An 18,722-nucleotide genomic window follows, 5' to 3' on the forward strand; every position below is an offset into this window, starting at 1 on the left:
TGCTGCAGCACAGTTGCTGATGCGAACTCTGCCAAGGGACAGAGTTAGCACATTTTTGGCATTTGGCACGTTTTTTGGCTATTCTTGGAATAGTAAGGGAGGCCAATGTTCAGTGGATGGTTGGCATCCCTCCCTGCTCTTTATGCCCTGCTAGGAAGTATTTCCAGGTAAGCCCACCTGCTCATGGGGAGATCTTCAGAAGTGGCCAGAGTTGTGGAAGTGTCGCTCAGTTAGATGACAGCAGCATTAGAGTGATACAGAATGACATCTTTGGACAATCCACTTCTAACTTTTCGAGTGTTGTTCTTTTGTCCAGCTAATATGCAGCAACATAAACCAGGTAAAACTATTCCGTGACTTAAAAAAAGAAAGAGCAGGGGAAAAAATAAATCAAATACTAACTTCCCTTTAGCTTTTATCCTTGATGTCATCAAAAGACTAAAAAGGATGTTTCAGGCCTGCCTTGAGCCTGATGGAACAGCAGGGAAGTTCTTTTCTATTAGATCCTTGATAGAATCATGTGTGCTGAAATCACTGCAGTCACATCTGCTGAAATCTTCCATCATTTCAGATTTGTTTCAAAAGACTCAATCTCCCTGTTTTTAAAGGGCATGACTACATTTCCAGCCCTTCCCTGATGCCTGGAACAGCACTTTTGCATCAAGTCCAAGCATCTTGGATCCCCCCCACCCCCCGCCCCCAGTGCTGTAGTCAGCTCTTGTCTCCATGTGCGTGCTTGGTGGGGCAGCCTCTTTGAACTGTTTTGATTCATATTAGGGAATTTGAAACAAAATGTTTGCGCTTGTCTGTAGGTTCAGGGGAGAATAGATCACAGCAACTTATCTTCTGGATGCTTCATTTTTCTGATATATGCCCTTAAGGATGCATCTTTTTTGCCACTGCAGTGTCTTTTTGCACTTTAGAGGGCTTTTGTGACCTTGGAAAGAAGTCTGGGAAATTCTACCGCAAGAGAGACAGGGTAACAAGGGTGTGTGTTTGAAAAGGATCTTGCCTCTGGCAGTCATATTGTTGGAGAAAGTGCAAAGAAAAAAAAAATTAAACACAAACTCCAGCCTGGAGTGTATCAAGACTGAATCACTTTTCTTCCTGGTTAAAATTTCTCACAGTCTCTTCTTGTATGTAAAGTGGATGCCATTGAAATCAAACATCCTTCCCCTCTTCTTCGCCCCAGCTAAAATAGAAAATAAGAGCCCCATCCTTCTTTTTTTGTCTGTGGCTCTGTCTAAACCCAGTGCCTGAGGCCACAGAGTAGAAAGAGATGCAAACTCCTTGTTTGGAGAGCTGTTTCATTTGCTCTTTGTACCACCTCAGTCTCTATCCAAGGATCTCCAGAGCCTGCAGAGAGTTTCAAACTGTTGGTGGGGGTTGTGACCTGGCAGAAGCAGGCAGCAGGTGGAGGTCTGCAAAGGATAAAAGGTAGGAAAAATGGAAGGAGGTTTTGCAAGTGCCAAATGCCATGTTGTCTCTTTGCCAGATTAGCCTAGTCTGGCTTCATCCTGTCCCCAAGGGATCTAAACCCTCAGCAGGTTGCCCTGTAGCTGCTTGGATTTTAGGAGGTACAAGTGGGTGTGAAGTGACAAGCTAAAGGAGCTGAATTCTGTGAAACCAATGGCCAGTTACATCTGCCAAGAATTTACCAGCTCTGCTACCTTGTGTGTGTCTCAGTGAGGTTTGCTAGAGCAAAATACAAGGAAGTCTTTCAGGGCACAAGTCCTTATCTACTGTCTACCTTCTCACAACTCAAGTTTTGCCTCGATGCCCCTCTTCCTCACTCTGCTGCTTAGTCCTTTCTTTCCCACCATGGCACCATCACTGCCTTTGCTGCAAAGTGCTCTCCCATGCCATGCACTGCTACCTTTCCATCCCTGCTTTTCCCCACTCTTGGATGTCACAGACCAGAGAGCTCCCCAAGCATCGCACTCTCCCAGTGAAACCTCTGTACTTGGGGGGCCCCCCAGCCCATTTATTTCCAGTCATTAGCTATGACCTTTCTTGTCTCCGTGGTGTTTATCTCCATTCTTCCACATGCGAATTATGAGGTTTTCTGTAACCTGTGACTGCAAAGGAGGCATTGGGACCCCTGTTGCATGCAGGGCCCATGGAGTAGGGTGTAGGGAAGACCTTCTATCCTCCTTGTGTGCTCTTCAGTTTGGATTCTGCTTCCTTCCCTTCTTTCCTTTCTGGTTGTCTGCTTAGGAAAGCACAGGCCAGGGTCAGTGTGGCAAGGCAAGTGTACAGGTGTAACTGTCTAAAGTGTTGTGACAGTTCATGAATGGAGATCTGTGGGGGAAGACATGGAATGAGTGCATCTTCCCTACTAAACCAGTGCTGGAGCCCTAGGAGATACTGCAGCAGGTACTCCGCTTGTCAGTATTACAGGGAGACGTGCCATTACCCTCAGGTCGGGAGTGGATTTCTCACCTGCAACTGACCTGAAGACTGGCAGATATTGTTGGGTGAGGGAGCCGAGTCACGGAACTCAGACTAAGCGGCAAGTGGCAAGGCTCCCAGACACGGCTGATGCTTCCATACAAAAAGCAAGATCAAGAGAGTGTGAAGTTTGGATGGTGAAGCAGTCCAGAGCCAGTTAATGCCAGAAGGAAGGTTACATGTCTAGCCTTGGCTCTGCTGTCTTGGACATGTCTGTACGTATATGATAGCATTGCATTTCCCAATACGTTCCTGTGTACAGCTCAGAGGATGAACTGGCTGCAGCACTCATGAAACATGCTCAGCTCAACCTATGTCAGGCCAGACTTGAGCAAGGCCAAGAAGGGTGGGGAGGAGGTTGATCTTGATGCTGGAAAACTGCACTGCAGAGTGCAAAATCCTGATGCTCTTAAAATGTTGAGGCATTTGGCTGTTGAATTGAATTGGTGGAATTCGTACCCTGTGACTCTAGAGTCACTTTTAGCAACACCACTGGGCATGGACATGAGTCCCCGCAGGGGCCTGGAAACCAACCTGGCAGCCCAGGACACGTGCATCTCGCCCTTGTCCCAAGGGCCTACTGACTGCCCCAAGCTGCAACACTGCGTGGAGGTGAACAGGGCATGGAGAGGGGGAAACAGAGACTGAGAGCAGAGAAGAAAAGAGACACAAGGGATTGGGAGAGGATGGACAGGAGAATAAAGGAGAGGAAGTTGTGTCTGGGTAGGGAAAGGAATTTGGGTCAGGGAAGAGGAACTTGGAAGGGCATGTGGGAGCCAGTTTCTCCCAGTCTTTTTAAACCTGCTGCAAGGAGCTAGCTTGGACACATGACAAATGTTCTAATTCCTCTTCTGTAGCTTACAAAGTGTGATTAAAGCAGGTAATCTAGGATGGCCTCTAGGGAAATCAATGTGCTTTTTGTGTCTCTAGCCCAGTGAATGGCCTGATAGCCTTTTTAGCACAGTGAGCTAAACTTTGAGGTGCCTGCATTGAGATGCTGCATGTTCTGAAAATGAATATCCCTTGGGGTAGCGGGGGGCGACCTGTGACACTGACTGGTGCTGGGTGATAGGATTAGCAAAATTAAAGTTGGTTTCGTCAGAACAGTGTGGGTTGACAGGGCTCAGCAATGCCTTACTGTCACAGCTGCTCCGAGCTGCACACCAGGAATTTGGGACGGCCAAACAAGCCAAGTGGTGAAACTCTGCAGTTTTTCTCTTTTTTGCCTTGCAGCAGGGACTGAGCCAGGGGATAGGACTGTAGGAGTTGCAGAAATTCACGTGAGTGGATATTCCCTGGCATGAGTAATTTGTTGGACTGAGTAGGCTCATGTTTGCTTTTTCTCAAACTCACATTGGTCAGGCCAGAAATAGCATCCTTTTTCTTTTTAAACCCATTTTTCCGTATTCTTCTGGCTGAAGGGAAGGGTGCACAAGTGACATGTCTGTAACAATACGGTAAATCCAGGCAGAAATAGAATAAGCAGTTCTTTCTGGTTCCGGTTTCTATGTTTGCTAAGTCCGGGGCTTAACCAGTCTGGGTTCCTCAGAATAGAACCGTGTCTGCGCTAACCTGTTGTGTCTTGGGACCTAGGGCTTGGGTTTTGTTCCAGAATAATACCATAAAACTTTTATAGCAAAGTCATGATGGAGAGCATGAGAAGAGAAATTGTTTAACCCTCTCTTACTAAAGTTAGTATTGCAAATTCTTCTCTTGTTTCCACACGCAACAAACCTCTCAGTTGAAACTGGAGCACTGCATGCAGAGAAGTGTGAGATTCATGGAGCTGGGGAAGAGGAAGCAAGGAGAAATCTGCCTTTGCGAGAATTGCCATTTCTCTGATGTACTAAAAGTCCAGTCCTGTCCCAATAGGCCCTTACAAACATCGGTAGCATTATTTTGTTGGCACTGGCATACTGCATTGTGTCTAGCCTTTGCAGAATTGGGCTCTTAATCTATGTTGATTATATTTTAATTGAATAAATAAATCTTTTACAGATCCCAGAATCAATAGAGATGTTTCCATGCTTTTTTATTTTATTTTTCTAGGTTTCCTAAGGACATTTAACTTTTACAACCTTACAACTTGTTCTGCAGCATTTGCGAGTCAGCTATTGCATAATTGTTCTGGGGAATGAGAACCTGGGCATAATGTGGCACGGAAATGCAAAGAAGCTGAAATGAAATTGGGTGATCTTCTTATGTACCACTGTCCTATCTTTCCAGGGTCAGCACAGTCCCACACCCAGGGTATTAAAACCTCAGTTTCATGGTCTCTAGTTTTATTCCTGGCTCTGCCAGTGGCTTGCTGCACAGTTTATCACCTCATATGTTGGGGCCTTGGGTGCCCTCCACATCTCTCCCCACTTCCAGGATGGCTTTTGACTGCTTAGCTTAAAAATTTTTAGGAGTGGAGAAATCTCAGTTTCTGTGTGTGGGCTGTGTTTAGCACCGCGATGGAGAAATCTGTGGCTGCCCTGTAGTTATTGTAGGCCAATAATTGGAGAATGGAGAAGAACCAAACAAAGGCAATGAAGTGCATTAATAGTGAAAACGAAATTGGACTTTTTCTGATTAAAAAATACAAGTACCTACAACTAGGCAGGAGTAATGATCTGGAGTGATTCTTGTGAAAAGTATTTCTTTCCTGAAAAATAGTTTGGCTGGAAAATTTTTGACTGGCTCTACAATAAAAATAGGCAAAAAAATTGGGTTTATAAGTAGTTTCTAACTTGACTCTCAGCCTTTTAAATGATGTGTTCTTGCATAAAGCATACTGGAGATTTCATTTTTGTGTTAGTCAAGCCAAATTTATTGTAATCCAGTAAGATTTAATAATCATTAGGAACTAATGAATGCCTTAGCACGTATAAGCTTGGCAGATCAGAGCCTGCTGGCTTTGCATAGGCTGTCTCTCTTTGACCAACTTGCCATTTATGTGTCGGATTGATGACTGGGGCGTTTGTAAAACAGGTAATGATCTAGCGCTCCTGAAATGAAATTTAAATAAAAACTATCTGGAGCAGTCAGTGAGCTAAAGGGGAAGACTAGTTTTTGGCTTGGAAAATGGAAGTAACTTGGTGACATGAAGGCAAACAGAGCTGGGTTGTCTGTGGGGAAGTGCTGGTATAGTCTGAAGAGGCATTATGGTTGAAATTAGGTGAGTTGTTATATAATTCTTCAGGATTCACTTTTATTATTGTAGCAGTCGAGCTGAAAGTGAGCTCTTCTGTACTGAGCTCTGCAGGTGCACACAGAGGAATTTGCAGATAAGACAGATGTGGAAAGGCACAAGACAAATACTAACTATGACTCAGGTTCAGAAAAGATTTAAATGTGCAATATTTCACATGGCTCAGGAAGTCCTGCTCCTGCGCTTGCCACAAGCATGGGCTGGGACAAGTTGTGCAGCACCTATGCCACAGCTGGTGTGGGGCCTTAGTGGCTGGCGCGAGGCGCAACGCTGAGCCGGCTCAGAGCGTGGCAGCTACAGCCTCTGCAAATGCAGGACCCTGGGCGCAGCAGTGCTGTTGGATCACTCTGGGCTGCTCGGAGAGGAGAGGTGTGCTGGGGCACACACACTTCTCATTCCTGCTGAAGTTCCCTAATTTCCAAGCCATGGAAAATTTTGAAGAGGAAGGTGTTTTCCTTGCTTTACGCACTGTAGCTGTGTTGGTTGGGATGTACAGCATGGAGTTCTTCCCTGGAAGCTTTGGACTGAGTTGTTTTTTCAGAAACGAAGAACGTGAAGGACTCCTCTTTTAAAACAGTTATTCTAGATTGTAATGCAGCCCTCTAACAATAGCTTGGGGATGGCACACTCTCCTGGGATGCTGGGATCTGGGGTTTTGCTCTTTGCTTGGGTAGGCAGGGTGGTGGTTGTTAAAATTCATGTCTCTCCCCTTCAAGTGAATGCCCCTATCAGCCTGGGTCTAAGTGGGGCTGGGACATTTTGAAAACAGAGAGAATGGAAGATGCATTGAATCGAAAGGGTCTTGAACGTAGGCTAGTGGCCACTCTGGAAGAGGACCTTCCTGCGTAATACCCCTCTTCCCAAGGGGTTATTTTGTCACTACTTATTGCAAATAGTGCCCTTCACCTTGAGTCAGCTAGGGATGAACCAGGGATGAAAAAAAAATAATTTTTTGCTCCTCCTTGGAACTCATTTTCTAGATGGAAACTGTGAAGAAGTGTCGAATTGGACAGGTACCCCAGCTTCATTAAAAATAATAATAGGTGCAGGTGGCTAGTCACTGGCCACTGAGGCTTGCAGCTCTGCTCTGTCTGTGCTTCCTCTTGGATGGGGACTTGGCAGAAAAGATGCTTTCAGAATCCAGGTATTCAAATCTGTCCCCTAACTCAGACTGCCCAGCCAGATTTCGTGCTAAAATACAGCTTTTCCAGCTGTGGAGACTGTGGTTATCCTGCCCACTCACCTCCACAGCACAAGTTTCCTAATCCTCAAAGTAAACTTAACACAGTAGCATCATTGTGGGAAATGCGTGAAGAAAACCCCCAAAGCAGCCTAAATCCTTGTGTGTTGGAGGTTTTCTGCTCATCCCAGATTATGGAGGCAGCTATAGCATTTCAACATGTTTGTCCATGCAAGCTGAGAGATATTCCTGGGGCATGTCAGCAGCTCCATTTGAGGACTGTTGGAAACCATGTGCCAGGCCAAGTGGTTTGAATAACTGGAACTCTTTTTCCTTTAAGGTGAATCCTGGCGGCAAGACCCTTGAAGAGAGACGATCCAGTTTAGATGCAGAAATCGATTCTCTGACCAGCATCCTGGCTGACTTAGAAAGCAGCTCTCCTTACAAGCCTCGGTCTCAACAGGTTAGTGGCGCATTGCGTAAACTGAGAGTGGGAAACAGGCCAGAATTGACTGCTGGAGTCAATTTGCTAACCATTTGGTATTTGTTGCGAGCAGGCGTGCCAGTTTGTCCTGATAGCATCCAGATGTGGCTGTCAATGGGAAGGAGGGAGCAGCCGCTCCAAAGGAGGCACCAGTTCAAAAGCTGTAGTACCGCTGAGCAAAGGGTCTCTGATCGCAATTGCTAGATTGCTGCAGAGATTGTTGGAAAAAAAATACTTCCAAAAAATGGCATTTCGTTCTCCCCAAGTTTTGTCAACAATAGCTCGTGAATTAAAACCTGCTCGATTCACAAGTACTTTTACGCATTTTCTTTGTTAACTTTTATCTGTCACGCTGCTAGAATGATCCAGATATCTGCATCTCAAGTTGTTTTCTTTTGTTTTTGTTGTCTAATCGGTGGCGATGAAGTGGCTTGGATCATAGCTCAGCTGTCAGAGTGGTTGGTAACGCAGGAAGGCAGATTGGAATTCCACTTATTCTTCTGTGTCTAGACAAGGACTGTTGGGGTGACAGGAGCTCAGCTCATTTTTGTCACTAATGTAGGTAATACTTGAGTAGAGCTATTTAAATTCTGGTAAGGTGTCATCTTTTTATTGTATGAAACAGTGACACCTCAGTGGCACTTTAAAAAGGGCAATTCATGAGATCTTTACATTCATCCCAAATGTGTTTGTGCCCGGTTGTGCAGCTACTTCACTTCCCTTTCTCAAGAGTAGTCTCATTTGTTATACATATATGTGTTCGTAGGTATGCATGCAGCTCTATGCGTATGTCGTCTTCATCTGACCAATATCAGCTCTGATTAAAGCCTCAAAGGTTAAAAGAATCGGAAAAGCAAGTTGAATGATACTGTGTGCATCCATTATCCCTATGGGCCATCTCTCTAGTTTTTGGCTCTTTTTGTTCTTTTCATTGTTACATTTGTTTTGGGCAGTTGAGAAACAATACTTTCTGAGCAGAACTGAAATAGCGATCAGAGATCATTTACGTTTGCTCATGTTTAAGTATGTGAATGTTGACTTAGCAAAAATGGAGTTCTATCAGATCTGTATTCCAGCCCAGGTGTCCGTCTGCAAGCAGAGGCTCTGGCATCTTGACCTGTGTGAATCCCTTGCTTTCTGCAGAGACCTCCTAATAAACCTCTTTTTCATTCTAGCTGCATGTACACAGTTCTTGCATAAACTTACAGACCTTTTAAACAGTCTGATTTGGGTCAGTCAGTCAAAAAAAACAGTAGCAACATAAACCGGATATGATTTGGTCCTTTTCCCAATGGATTTTTGTTGTTGCAATAAATGAGACAAGTTTTAACAGTGATTGTGCTCATGTACTGTATCAAATAATCTGCATTCGTTTGTGTTTGTGTGGGCCAAACATACAAATGCACACTGTTATTGAGAAAGGCTTTATAGGATCAAAACACTGTGAGAGAGTTAACTGGAAGTGATTTGACCTATTCATTTTTATTTGCTGTGCCTGCATAGTCAGCTACCGTGTCTTAGAGACATGTAACTTCTGAAACCACTTCACATAGCTTTTGCAATTGTCTGACAGTACTGCTGACTTTCTCCTCATATTTCCCTCTTTGAGATCTGGAATTGGGTGAGTAAAATGTTTTTTTGCTTTATTTTGTACTTGTAATATATCTATAAAAAATCACAGAGTTCAATTACAAAGTTCTGTAGGCTTATTTGAGTTTCTGTAGAATCAGAAGGCATAGCCCAAGTTGCTCTGGATTTGATCTGACTTTTTAAGTGCAGCAACCTCCAGGATCATGTGTGCTGCCTGGCACATGCATTTGTTTATGTGGTTTTTTGCCTGCAGTTCTGGTGGGGACTACAAAGATTTGTCCCCCTGAGCCCAGGAATGTCAGGATGAGATTCCCTAGTGTGTTTCTTACAATAGCTACTGTGGACAAAAAAAGCGGAATTTCAGATCTGGGACCAAATGCCACTTTTCTTCATTCAGTTTGTCAGACTTTTCAATATTTATTGGTTAACATAATTATGTCTCATGAAAAGTATGATTACGGCAACTATTAACTATAGCCGTTAGAAAAAGCAAATGTCAGAGCTGAATGTGTCATCTGCTGTAATTAAAAAGTACTGAAACAAGTCCTTGAAGGGTGGAACTAGAATGCAAAGCTTTGATATTTATCTTTGTTTGATCTGTACTAGGTATTAAAACTGATGAGTCATTTGATGGTCTTATAGTAGGATAATAGATTAGGCTGCAAATTGTGAGGTACTTACTCAGAACATCAGCGCATTTATTGGATTACACCTTAGCTGACCTTCCCAAATTTATCAGGATAATGGCTGCAGATAGAAAAATAGAGTTACGGCTTGTTTTTAGAGAAGACTTTTCCAGTTGTGCTTACGGAGTTAAAGCATTATAATAATTTTATTGGCATACCTTGCCCTTGTGGATACTCGTGTTCTGGAATAAGAGAAATTTTATTGATCTGTTTCTTTTTTTTATTTTATCTTAAAATAGTTTAAAAGCAGCATAAACTAAACTGTAAAATAGTCCTCGCGTACTGGAGTAGGTGTTATACTGGGATAATGACAAGCAGTTTATTTAACATGCCCTACCTTGGTCAGCATACATTTACACACAGACAAGCTCTTGCAATACTCTGCATGAGTTTAGGATTCCAGTGAGAGACAGTCCAGTGGGAGGTGGACCCAAAGCAGAGGGATTATTCCCTGGACAGTAGTTTTGGAAAGTCCATAATACTTTTCAGAATGAGGGATGTTGTTAACCCTTGACATTTCCCCGTGGCCAGCAGACCTGCCGTTAAAGACACTGATGAGTGACCATCCCTAGACTATCTGGGGTGGCATACCTGGGGCCTCTCTCAGGTAGTGTTTTGCCGCTATTGCAGACATGAGCTGGCATATAAATACGAAGCAGAGGAGCACTTCTTGTGTGCCAGACAGGAAATAAGGACATTGCCATGAGCTAAAATTGGCCACCGCTAACAGGGAGCAAGGAGAGAGTTTTGACACCTGGGATCAACAGTGCCAAGATGGTACCTGGTGTTCTTGCCTTCTTCAGGGCAGGGGAGCATGGGAGCGCCAATCTGTAGTATTGATGGAAGGTTCACCCAGGTCCCGTTAGATGCTTCCTGTGTCTTGGGCAGAGGCGGGAGGATGCCGTTGTCCTGCAAAGCTGTGTGCTGCCCTCTCCTCTGAAGTGATGAGGGAGAAAAGCATTTTCTCGGCATAGATCTTTCATAGAGCAGAAAAGATCCTTCCTCCCCACAGTGGATGTCGGCCTTATGGCAGCTTTGTCTGGAAGAAGTCCCGCTTTGAGTCTGCATAGTCCGGTACCTCAGCATGAGTCAACCCTGACATCGCTGAAGCTCAAAGTGAAAGATTATCTCAGGCTTCGTTTCTAATTAGTTCTTGTCTCTGGATTGAGGCAGTTGTCACGAGAGGCCTCTGCAGGGGAGGCTTTCTAGGCATCGATAGTTTACTTCATATTGGCCATCAACAACGCGTGGGTGAGAAGCAGCTTTCGGTCATCATCACCTCAGCCCCAAGCAGAGCCCATGACTTACAAGTGAAAGTCTCTCTGACTGAGTCACAGAAGCGGCCAAAAGTGATTAAAATACTGGGGTTTTCTTTCAGAATTGCACATAGCAAAAACAGCAGAAAATCACAAGACTAAGTTGTCATCTTTAGCTGCAACACAGCAGTGTCTAAGGATGTTTTCTGTCGTGTGAGCTGGAAGGAGAGAGACCACGTTTCACAAATTTTTCTGGAGCTGAAGTTTTAGAAAGGACACAACAGCAATCGAGCTAGGGAATTTTGTGCGACCTTCTTGGAACTGCCAGGTCCAGCCTTGCTCATGCAGTGATTGAATTAGAAAAGGAAACTAACCTGATACCAACATCACTGAGATTGCAAGGGCATGCTAATAAATCAGCTTGCCTTAAGTCTTGTTTGAAGAACTGCAGATGCATTATGAGAAAATCTAATTAATATTTTTCCCCCACTTGGTAAAATTTAGAAATGTTAGCGTGATATATAAAGTACAGAGATTCTCTTGTGTAGCTACAGTGTGTTCTCTATTTACATATAATACCTTCTGAATTGCAGTAACCCATTGGAAAACTGAAAAGTAGAGAACCTGTTTAGTAGTAAAAGGAGGTCATGTAGGCAAGGGTTTTAGGTACATAACTTCCACGGATTGGAGCAGGGGTTATGCCTACCTTAGGTGAATCCCAAGTAGGGGACTAAGTGGATGTTGTGGTCATCTTACTACACTATTAGAGGGTATTTTCCTCAACTTAGTGTTGTTGTTTTTTTCTTTTTTAACTGTGCTGCTTAAATCTTTGCTTAAGAGATGTGTGCAGCAAGGCCTTAAACAAAAAAATATGCCAAATTTCAGCCCAGAAAATAAATGTTTACATTAAAAAAAAAAAAGTCAGGAAAACTTTGTGACTGTGGAGAAAAAGCTTCCAGCAGAGGCTGTGAAAACGAAATACTGGAAATAGCAGCATATGAAAGCTCAGGGCTTTTTGTCCCTGCTGTGAATTATGTATTGAATGCTGATTGCTTTGTTTGGTATCAGACACCCACATTCTGAAACTCTGAGTTTTATCCTGAATTTCCTATAGAGTGTCTGTTTGGCAAAATAGGACTTGGTGGGTTGTGTACAGGTAGTAAGATGTACCTGGTCCAAAGGTAGTTAGCCTTTTTTCAGAGATGAATACTGGGTGACCCAAATTTACAGAGTATTCAAATAGCAGAAAAGTACTCTGATGGTCAAGATCAAATCTGCTTGTCTACAGCTCTTGGAGGCAGCACGATCCAGAGGGGACTGGGCTGGTACTCGGAAGACCTGTTTGATTCCCAGCTACCACCATCCTGCTAAATGACCTTGAGTGTAGCATTTCTGCTCTGCTTCCTCTCGTAATCTCTCCTGTGTGTTTAGCTTGGCAACTGCTTCCGTGTGATTTGTGTCTTATTACCCATGTGTATAGCATTTAGCAAAAGGAAGCCCTCGTCTGGGTTGAAGGCCTTTAGGTGATGTGGTTGTACAAATAATTAAAAAAGAAAAAGAAATTGTTTTTCCTTTTCCCAAACGAGGAAAATGAAGCCAGAGTTAGGTAAGGTACCTGAGGAGTCATGCCTGTGTCTCTGCCTCTACATCATGGCTCCAGCCACTTGACACTTGCTACTACCAAAACTGTCAGCCTAAATGAGTGAGGATGAGTTTTACTTCAAAATATTACTGTAAGCTGCAGAACAATACAGAAGTAAATAAAATTAAAATAAAAAATTAGTGATACGTTTTCATTAAGCTCTAAACATACTGGGAAAATAATATCTTCTAATGTCTGAAATTTAAGAGGAATTCAAATGTTTGACAGCTTTGGTTGTTATTCCATTACTTCTTTTGACAACCGGTTGAGGATAACAAAAGCAGTGGAAAGGAAATGGACGTTATTTGCTTGCAGAATGATGGGACAGGATTGAGCAGTTTCTGCTACAGAACTGGAAACCACGAAATAAGACAAAACATTCAGTGCTGAAGACTCCTAGGAGCATTTTTCCATGTGCATTTCTAATTTTAATGCCCCATTTATATCTGTGCCAGGAATGCACAGCTAAGAGTTTGGGTGTTTGTCTTTGTTTACATGGAGTGGTATCTTCAATCATGAATGAAGCTGACTAGTCAGCAAAGAGAATAGCATTCCCCAGCATAGAAAAAAGCTCCGTGATTGCTATTGGTTTGGACTGGGGGATTGACATATGGGCTACGTGAAAACCAGGCTGCTAAAGCTCTCTTCAGATCAGTGCATGCAAATTTACTAGTCCAGGCTTAGAGTCTGATTTCCTTGTTGCTGTTATTTGACTGAGCCCGGGTAATTAATTTGGTATGCGTTGGAAGAGTTTTGCAAGAGCAGTCCACAGCACATTTGCTAGTATTTCAGTTGTTGTCAAGAATGTTCTTCTTTCTTTTCAGACGCAGTCAAATGAGAGAATGGAAGAAAATTTAGGGGTACGAGCAGATTAATTTGGCAGGTTCAGAATTAATTTCCCACTCCTGTAGTGTTTGTGTGACAAAGAGTTTGCAGTTCGTGGCTTAGGGGGCTCGGTGGGATTTGGCTTTTTCAGGTGTTCAGAATATTGCTCAATGTTCTTCAATGCAATTTGAACTGAAATTGGCTAAGCTTCTGCTGTCTTCAGATTTGATATTTGGGGTAAATGTAAATTCCCAGATCTCTCTCTACTGGACTGAACACGTCTAATCTGTGGGCATCTGTGCAGCTGTGTCAAAACGGTTTTGATTCAAGCAGCACAGAGTGGTAGGTAGAGCAGTGCTTTTCTAGTAACAAGTTGCACTCTGTAGATTTTCATTTGAGGTAGGTGTATTTTACCGCATGTGGTTTCTTTAGAGCTCTTTTTTGGTTGTGGGACAGCAAGGGTGGAACGAAGCTTCCTGCAGAAGTGTCAAGCTAAGAAGCATCCCCTGGCGCCTGAGGGAGCTCCGAAAGGCTGGCGGCAGTCTAACTGTGCTGCTTCCAGCTTCTCCTGGGCTGTGGGTTTTGCATGTGAAGGCTGCGAGTTGCCGCTGCTTTCCCACAGGCTCGGGGTGGCTCGTGCATGGAAAGCAAGGGGTGGCTGTGTCTCGCGGAGACAGGCACGAGCTGACACCGAGTGGGCGAGCTCCAGCACTCGTAGCAGTGCTGCTGGAGCACTGGGGAGCTCGCGCGAGCTAGCGTGTCTGGGAAACACTCTTCTTCCTGCAGGTCCCATCTCCGAAGGCAGAACGGCATTATTGCCTTGTGGGGGGGGGTGTTGGAGAGTGTTGCAAGGTTAGTGCGCATACGAGGTGATAGGCACAGCCAGCGGTTGCTTTCAAGGACATTTGGATTTGGCCTCTCCCTACAAGAAGGGGGATCTCCCTGTGCTTGTGGGCAGCAGCCAGCATGTGCAGCTAGCTGGTGCTGTTCTGATTAGCAGATGCTTCAGTTGGTTGCATCTGCTGGCATATATTAAACATTAATCCTTCTGATAAGAGCATGTCTGTTAAGAGTTTTTAAAAAGTTTTGTGAGATCCCAGATTATCAGCTTGTCACAGATGAACAGGATAAGAGTGACCTTTGCGGGGTATTATTTCTTCCTGTTGTACTGTCATCAGAGTGAAAATAAAGCACCATAGCCCTGCTGTTTCTTTTCTCTGATATATAATCAAGTTTGCAGAAATCTTGGTAGAGTTTACTTTCCCTTTTCCCCTTTTCTTTTTTTGCATCATTTGGGTTTTCTGCCTACGTGCTTGGCTACAGCTTTAGATGACAACTACTGTTGAATATATTGGACTTTAAAATCTATGCAGGCATCTCAAATTTGTATGTGGATAAAGATAAACATTTACTTTGGGAACTGTGATAAAAAGCAAATAGTACCTCATAATTTGATCTTTTTTTTTTCCTTCTGCATTCATGATTATTTTGTTGCGAGCCGCCGAGAGCTGGGCTCTTACTTTCTAAAGCTGTTCAAGGCCTTCTACCTATTGTTAGGTTTTGTTTTCTATCTTTTTCCCCACAATGGCACCAAGCTGCTGTATACCGTCACCTCAGGAAGTCTGTCATCATTTCCCCATCCTCAGTTTTTGGCACTCGCATTGGATTGGCAGTCGTCTCGAAGGGCCCCAGAGCGCTTCACAAGCGATCCACATGTACGGGCGGTGAAACACGGCCACCTCTGGCGCAGAGAGTTGCCTTTAGCTGGGACACAGCCTCTGTTTTGTCCTTGCACGGGTCGATGCATCTGAGTGCTTTGGCGGCTGTAGATTTACCACCACCACAGCCCTGTGAAATACGGAAGTATTCATGCTGTTTCACAGGTGAGGGAGAAACCGAGGCATGGAGAGGTTAGATGACTTGTCTGGCTTGTGCACTGGTCTCCGGAGGAGCTGAAGCTGGACCGCTGGTGCCCACCACACCGTCACAGACATAGAGCGCCCTGTCGAATGGGAGGGCAGGGAGCACTTGGGCACCTCTCCCGAGGCACCAAAAAGGTCTAAGGGTTGGACAAATGTGTCTCCCTCTGTCCTGGAGTGTCCTTGAAGCAGAAGTAATAGCAAGCGTTGTATTTCTTCTGACTTAAGGTGTTCGGAGATGCTTAATGCTCAGCTACAATTTAGGATTTTTTGATCTACAGGCTTGCTACAATGACTTGATAGTAAATCCTGAAGAATTCAAACCCCCAGGTTCAGCTGATTGTGATATCTCAGACCTGTATCATCACTTTCTGATCTCACCAGGACTTTACAAGTATGAAGCTGTTTTCCCTAGCTGGAAAGGCTGGAAGGAAGTCTATAAAATTAAGCTTAGTCCCATGGCGCAAGTCAGTGATTTCTCCAAGTATGCAGCAGCCACTCTCCTTCATGCTGCCCGGTGGAAGGGAGCAGCCTGGTACGTTTTGAAATGAAAGCACGGCTGACTGATGTAGTGCCTGCCAGTGTTCCCGGCTAACGTGGGCGACGGAGGCAGGGATGCGGTCTGGCCCGCCATGCACCCCTGGGTGCCTCCCCAGCTCCCAGCCTCTCCTGCTTCTCCCTGTGCTTTGCCCTCTCCCTCCCAGGGCATGATCACTTGTGCAAACCTACTGTGGGGTGGTGTGTGGGCCCTGCAGGGAAGACGAGGCGGCAGAAGGGAATCTACTGGATCCTATTTGCAGGAAACCCAGGGAACTGAATCAAATCAGTCCCAGCCACATGTGTCTTAATGCTTGGTGCTTCGCTGTCCCATGAGCTTATGAGAGTGGAGCGTGTGGTGGCTCATGCCCAGCACAACTGGAGAGGTTTCTGCTGTGTTCACACCTTGTCCTTGCTGCATCGCCTTCTGGTCAGCTCTCAGCTCCCTGAGAGAGGGTGCAAAAAGGGAATAATATCTGGGCTCTATCAAATGCAGAGCTAAAGCTGGGCCCTTCCTCTTCTTCAGTGTGTGGTCTCAGTGGCTGGGGAGGAGAGACCCAAACAAGTGCTTGTAGGGGAGCGAAGGCCGGCTGCAGTGGTGTGCCGGTTGTGCTCTTAGTGGCCCACTGGCTGGCCGGTCTGCACACGCGCACACAAGTGCCAAACCTGCTGCATAGGCAACCTGAGCTGCTGCTGTTTTGAGTTGTACCCTAACCAGGATCCCTGACCTGAAACACAGGTTGTTTGGTTGGCATGCACAGATGAATGCCAAGGCTAATACTGGCCAGAGAAGGGAAGCAGGAGAGGCAGTTAGGAGAAGTAAGGAAGGAGAAGAGGAAGAGTCAGAACCTGCACAAGATACAAGTCACAAATCCATAGGAAACAAGGCTTCCTTTGTTTTGCTCTTTATGGCTTCTGTTGCTTTTGTGTTGACTGTTTCTGTTCTTTGCACACTATGAACCAGCTGCGTTTCCCTCCCTATTAGGGAAAGGAAGTCGTTCAGAGCCAAAGAAACAACACACCAGCTTAGATGAACACCTGCGCGACTATGCAGTGGGTGGACTTCATTCTCACTGTGGCCTGCGCTGGGCATCTTCCCCAGGCCCCTCCCGTTACAGTGAGAGCAATGACTTTGTGAGCACGCCAGGGTGGGCAGTTGTAGCTCAGATTCACTGCTTCTAGGGCTAACAGCAGGGACTTCGGGCAGCACCCACAGACTGTGTAGTTTGGGTTTGGCACTGTTGAGTAGGTAGACTTGGACAGGAGGAGTGAACGTGCGGAGAAAAGGAAGCATTAGCTTCTTAGTCACCTCTTAGGTTAGATTTATCTAGAGACTGGTATGGGTCCTCCCGACATGAGTTCCTGTTGAGTTGCACTCTTTAAAAGAGGGAGGCAACTAACTTCTACAGTTGTTGCAGTTTCTAAATACATTTTAACGGTGAAGGTTGAACATGCTGGGGAGTCCTAGCATTTAAAATATGGCCTTCAAAAGTTTATTTTGATAGCTTACTGGGGTCCGTTCACTAGAGCATTTGCAGTTTTTCCTTGCATTTATCTTATCCTTGTAATGCTCTAAGGAAGGAAAGATTTTATTCTTTTACTGTTTTGCAAATGGAAAGCTGAGGCACAGAGAGACTGTGCCGTTCACTGTAAAACAATGCTTTGGATGCATATCTGTGATGTTCTCGGGTAGTTTTGTCATTCGCTGGTCCATCATATCTTTCATGGTCTGTCCTACTGGTGAGAGAGGACCTCTCCTGGGAGCCCTTGCTATATAGTCCAAAGGCAGAACAGACCCGTTTCCAGCCTCATTTCAGGTGAAGTGGAAAGAGTGCTGCGTGGAAGAGTCTCGTGCCCTACAGAAAAGATAAGACTAGGCCAGGCAGTTCCTAAGTTAGACCCTGCTACCAGTGCATAAATAAACATGATACATTTATAGCCTGAGCATACCTCAGAATTGTTGCAAGATGTTCCTAGTTCAGAACCGTTAACCATTAAAGTAAGAGGCAGATGCATCTGTGGACAGTTTAAGGGGCTGTGTCTATATTTTCTCTTATTGATTGCCTTTTGCCTTCCTGTCTGGAACCTTTTGAGAGATGACTGTGGTGCTGAGATGCATTGCGTCTTTCTATATATTAAAGCTGCCTAAGCTTAAAAAACAAAACAAAACGAAAAAAACCCAGCCCATTTCCAAAAGTTGTGAATTGATAGATCCCTGCTATAGCTCTTCAAATAACTGTAAATTATTCCAGGCTGCTATAGTTTCATTGTAAGGAAGTTCCTTCCTTGCCTCAGACTTTTTTTTGCCTCACAGTAAAATGCAATTAGATGACGTACATATCGTGGCTTGGAAGCACTTGCAATTTTCTCAGCCTTATGTTGTCAACTTTTGCTCAATAACAGGCTTGTGGACTGTGTCACTGTGCCTATGTTAGCATATATTATCACCATATGGTGTTTCAGTAGTGAACAGAGACTTCTGTGAGTAAGGGAAGATGGAATGGAAAAAAGTATTATTACAGCAAAATAAACCTAACCCTGCTACTTCACAGCTGAAAGTGAGAGCTCTAACTGGTTGCAGTTTCTATGGGGAATCAATAATGCCTTGGTCCAATCATACTACTGTCTTCTCCCACAGATTTAAAAACAACAACAACAAAAAACCAAACAAACGAGTTGGACCTGGCCAGAAAATGAGATTTTGATGTACTTGTTTACTTCTGCCATTGTTTGCTGTCTGAGACTGGTTCCTCCCCTGCCCAGGCTTCCAAGATATTCTGTGTCCTACAGTGAATTCTGCACTTGGAAAGTGAGTTTCATGTGGATAAGCAGAGCAAGAGCAAGTTGTGCAGTTTTTATGGCATTATACGTGCAAGGACAGATCAGATCATTGCAATCATCTTTTCTGTTTGTTAGCATAACCCAGGGCAGCGATCCTGGTGTCTTGTCCATAAATAGC

The 18,722-nt window shown here is 44.6% G+C and overlaps 1 protein-coding gene across 9 annotated transcripts in view; it reads left to right on the forward strand.

The window, feature by feature from the left end:
* Nucleotides 1-18,722, forward strand: part of LPP (LIM domain containing preferred translocation partner in lipoma) — a 356,904-nt gene that overhangs the window by 192,377 nt on the left and 145,805 nt on the right. For all 9 annotated transcript variants that reach the window (XM_067301782.1, XM_067301780.1, XM_067301788.1 and 6 more), the window contains one exon: nucleotides 7,165-7,287. In XM_067301782.1, the coding sequence (XP_067157883.1) occupies nucleotides 7,165-7,287 (123 nt within the window). The remainder of the gene's footprint in view (nucleotides 1-7,164; nucleotides 7,288-18,722) is intronic.

Source organism: Apteryx mantelli, chromosome 9 (genome assembly GCF_036417845.1).
Source record: "Apteryx mantelli isolate bAptMan1 chromosome 9, bAptMan1.hap1, whole genome shotgun sequence".
Lineage (NCBI taxonomy): Eukaryota > Metazoa > Chordata > Aves > Apterygiformes > Apterygidae > Apteryx > Apteryx mantelli.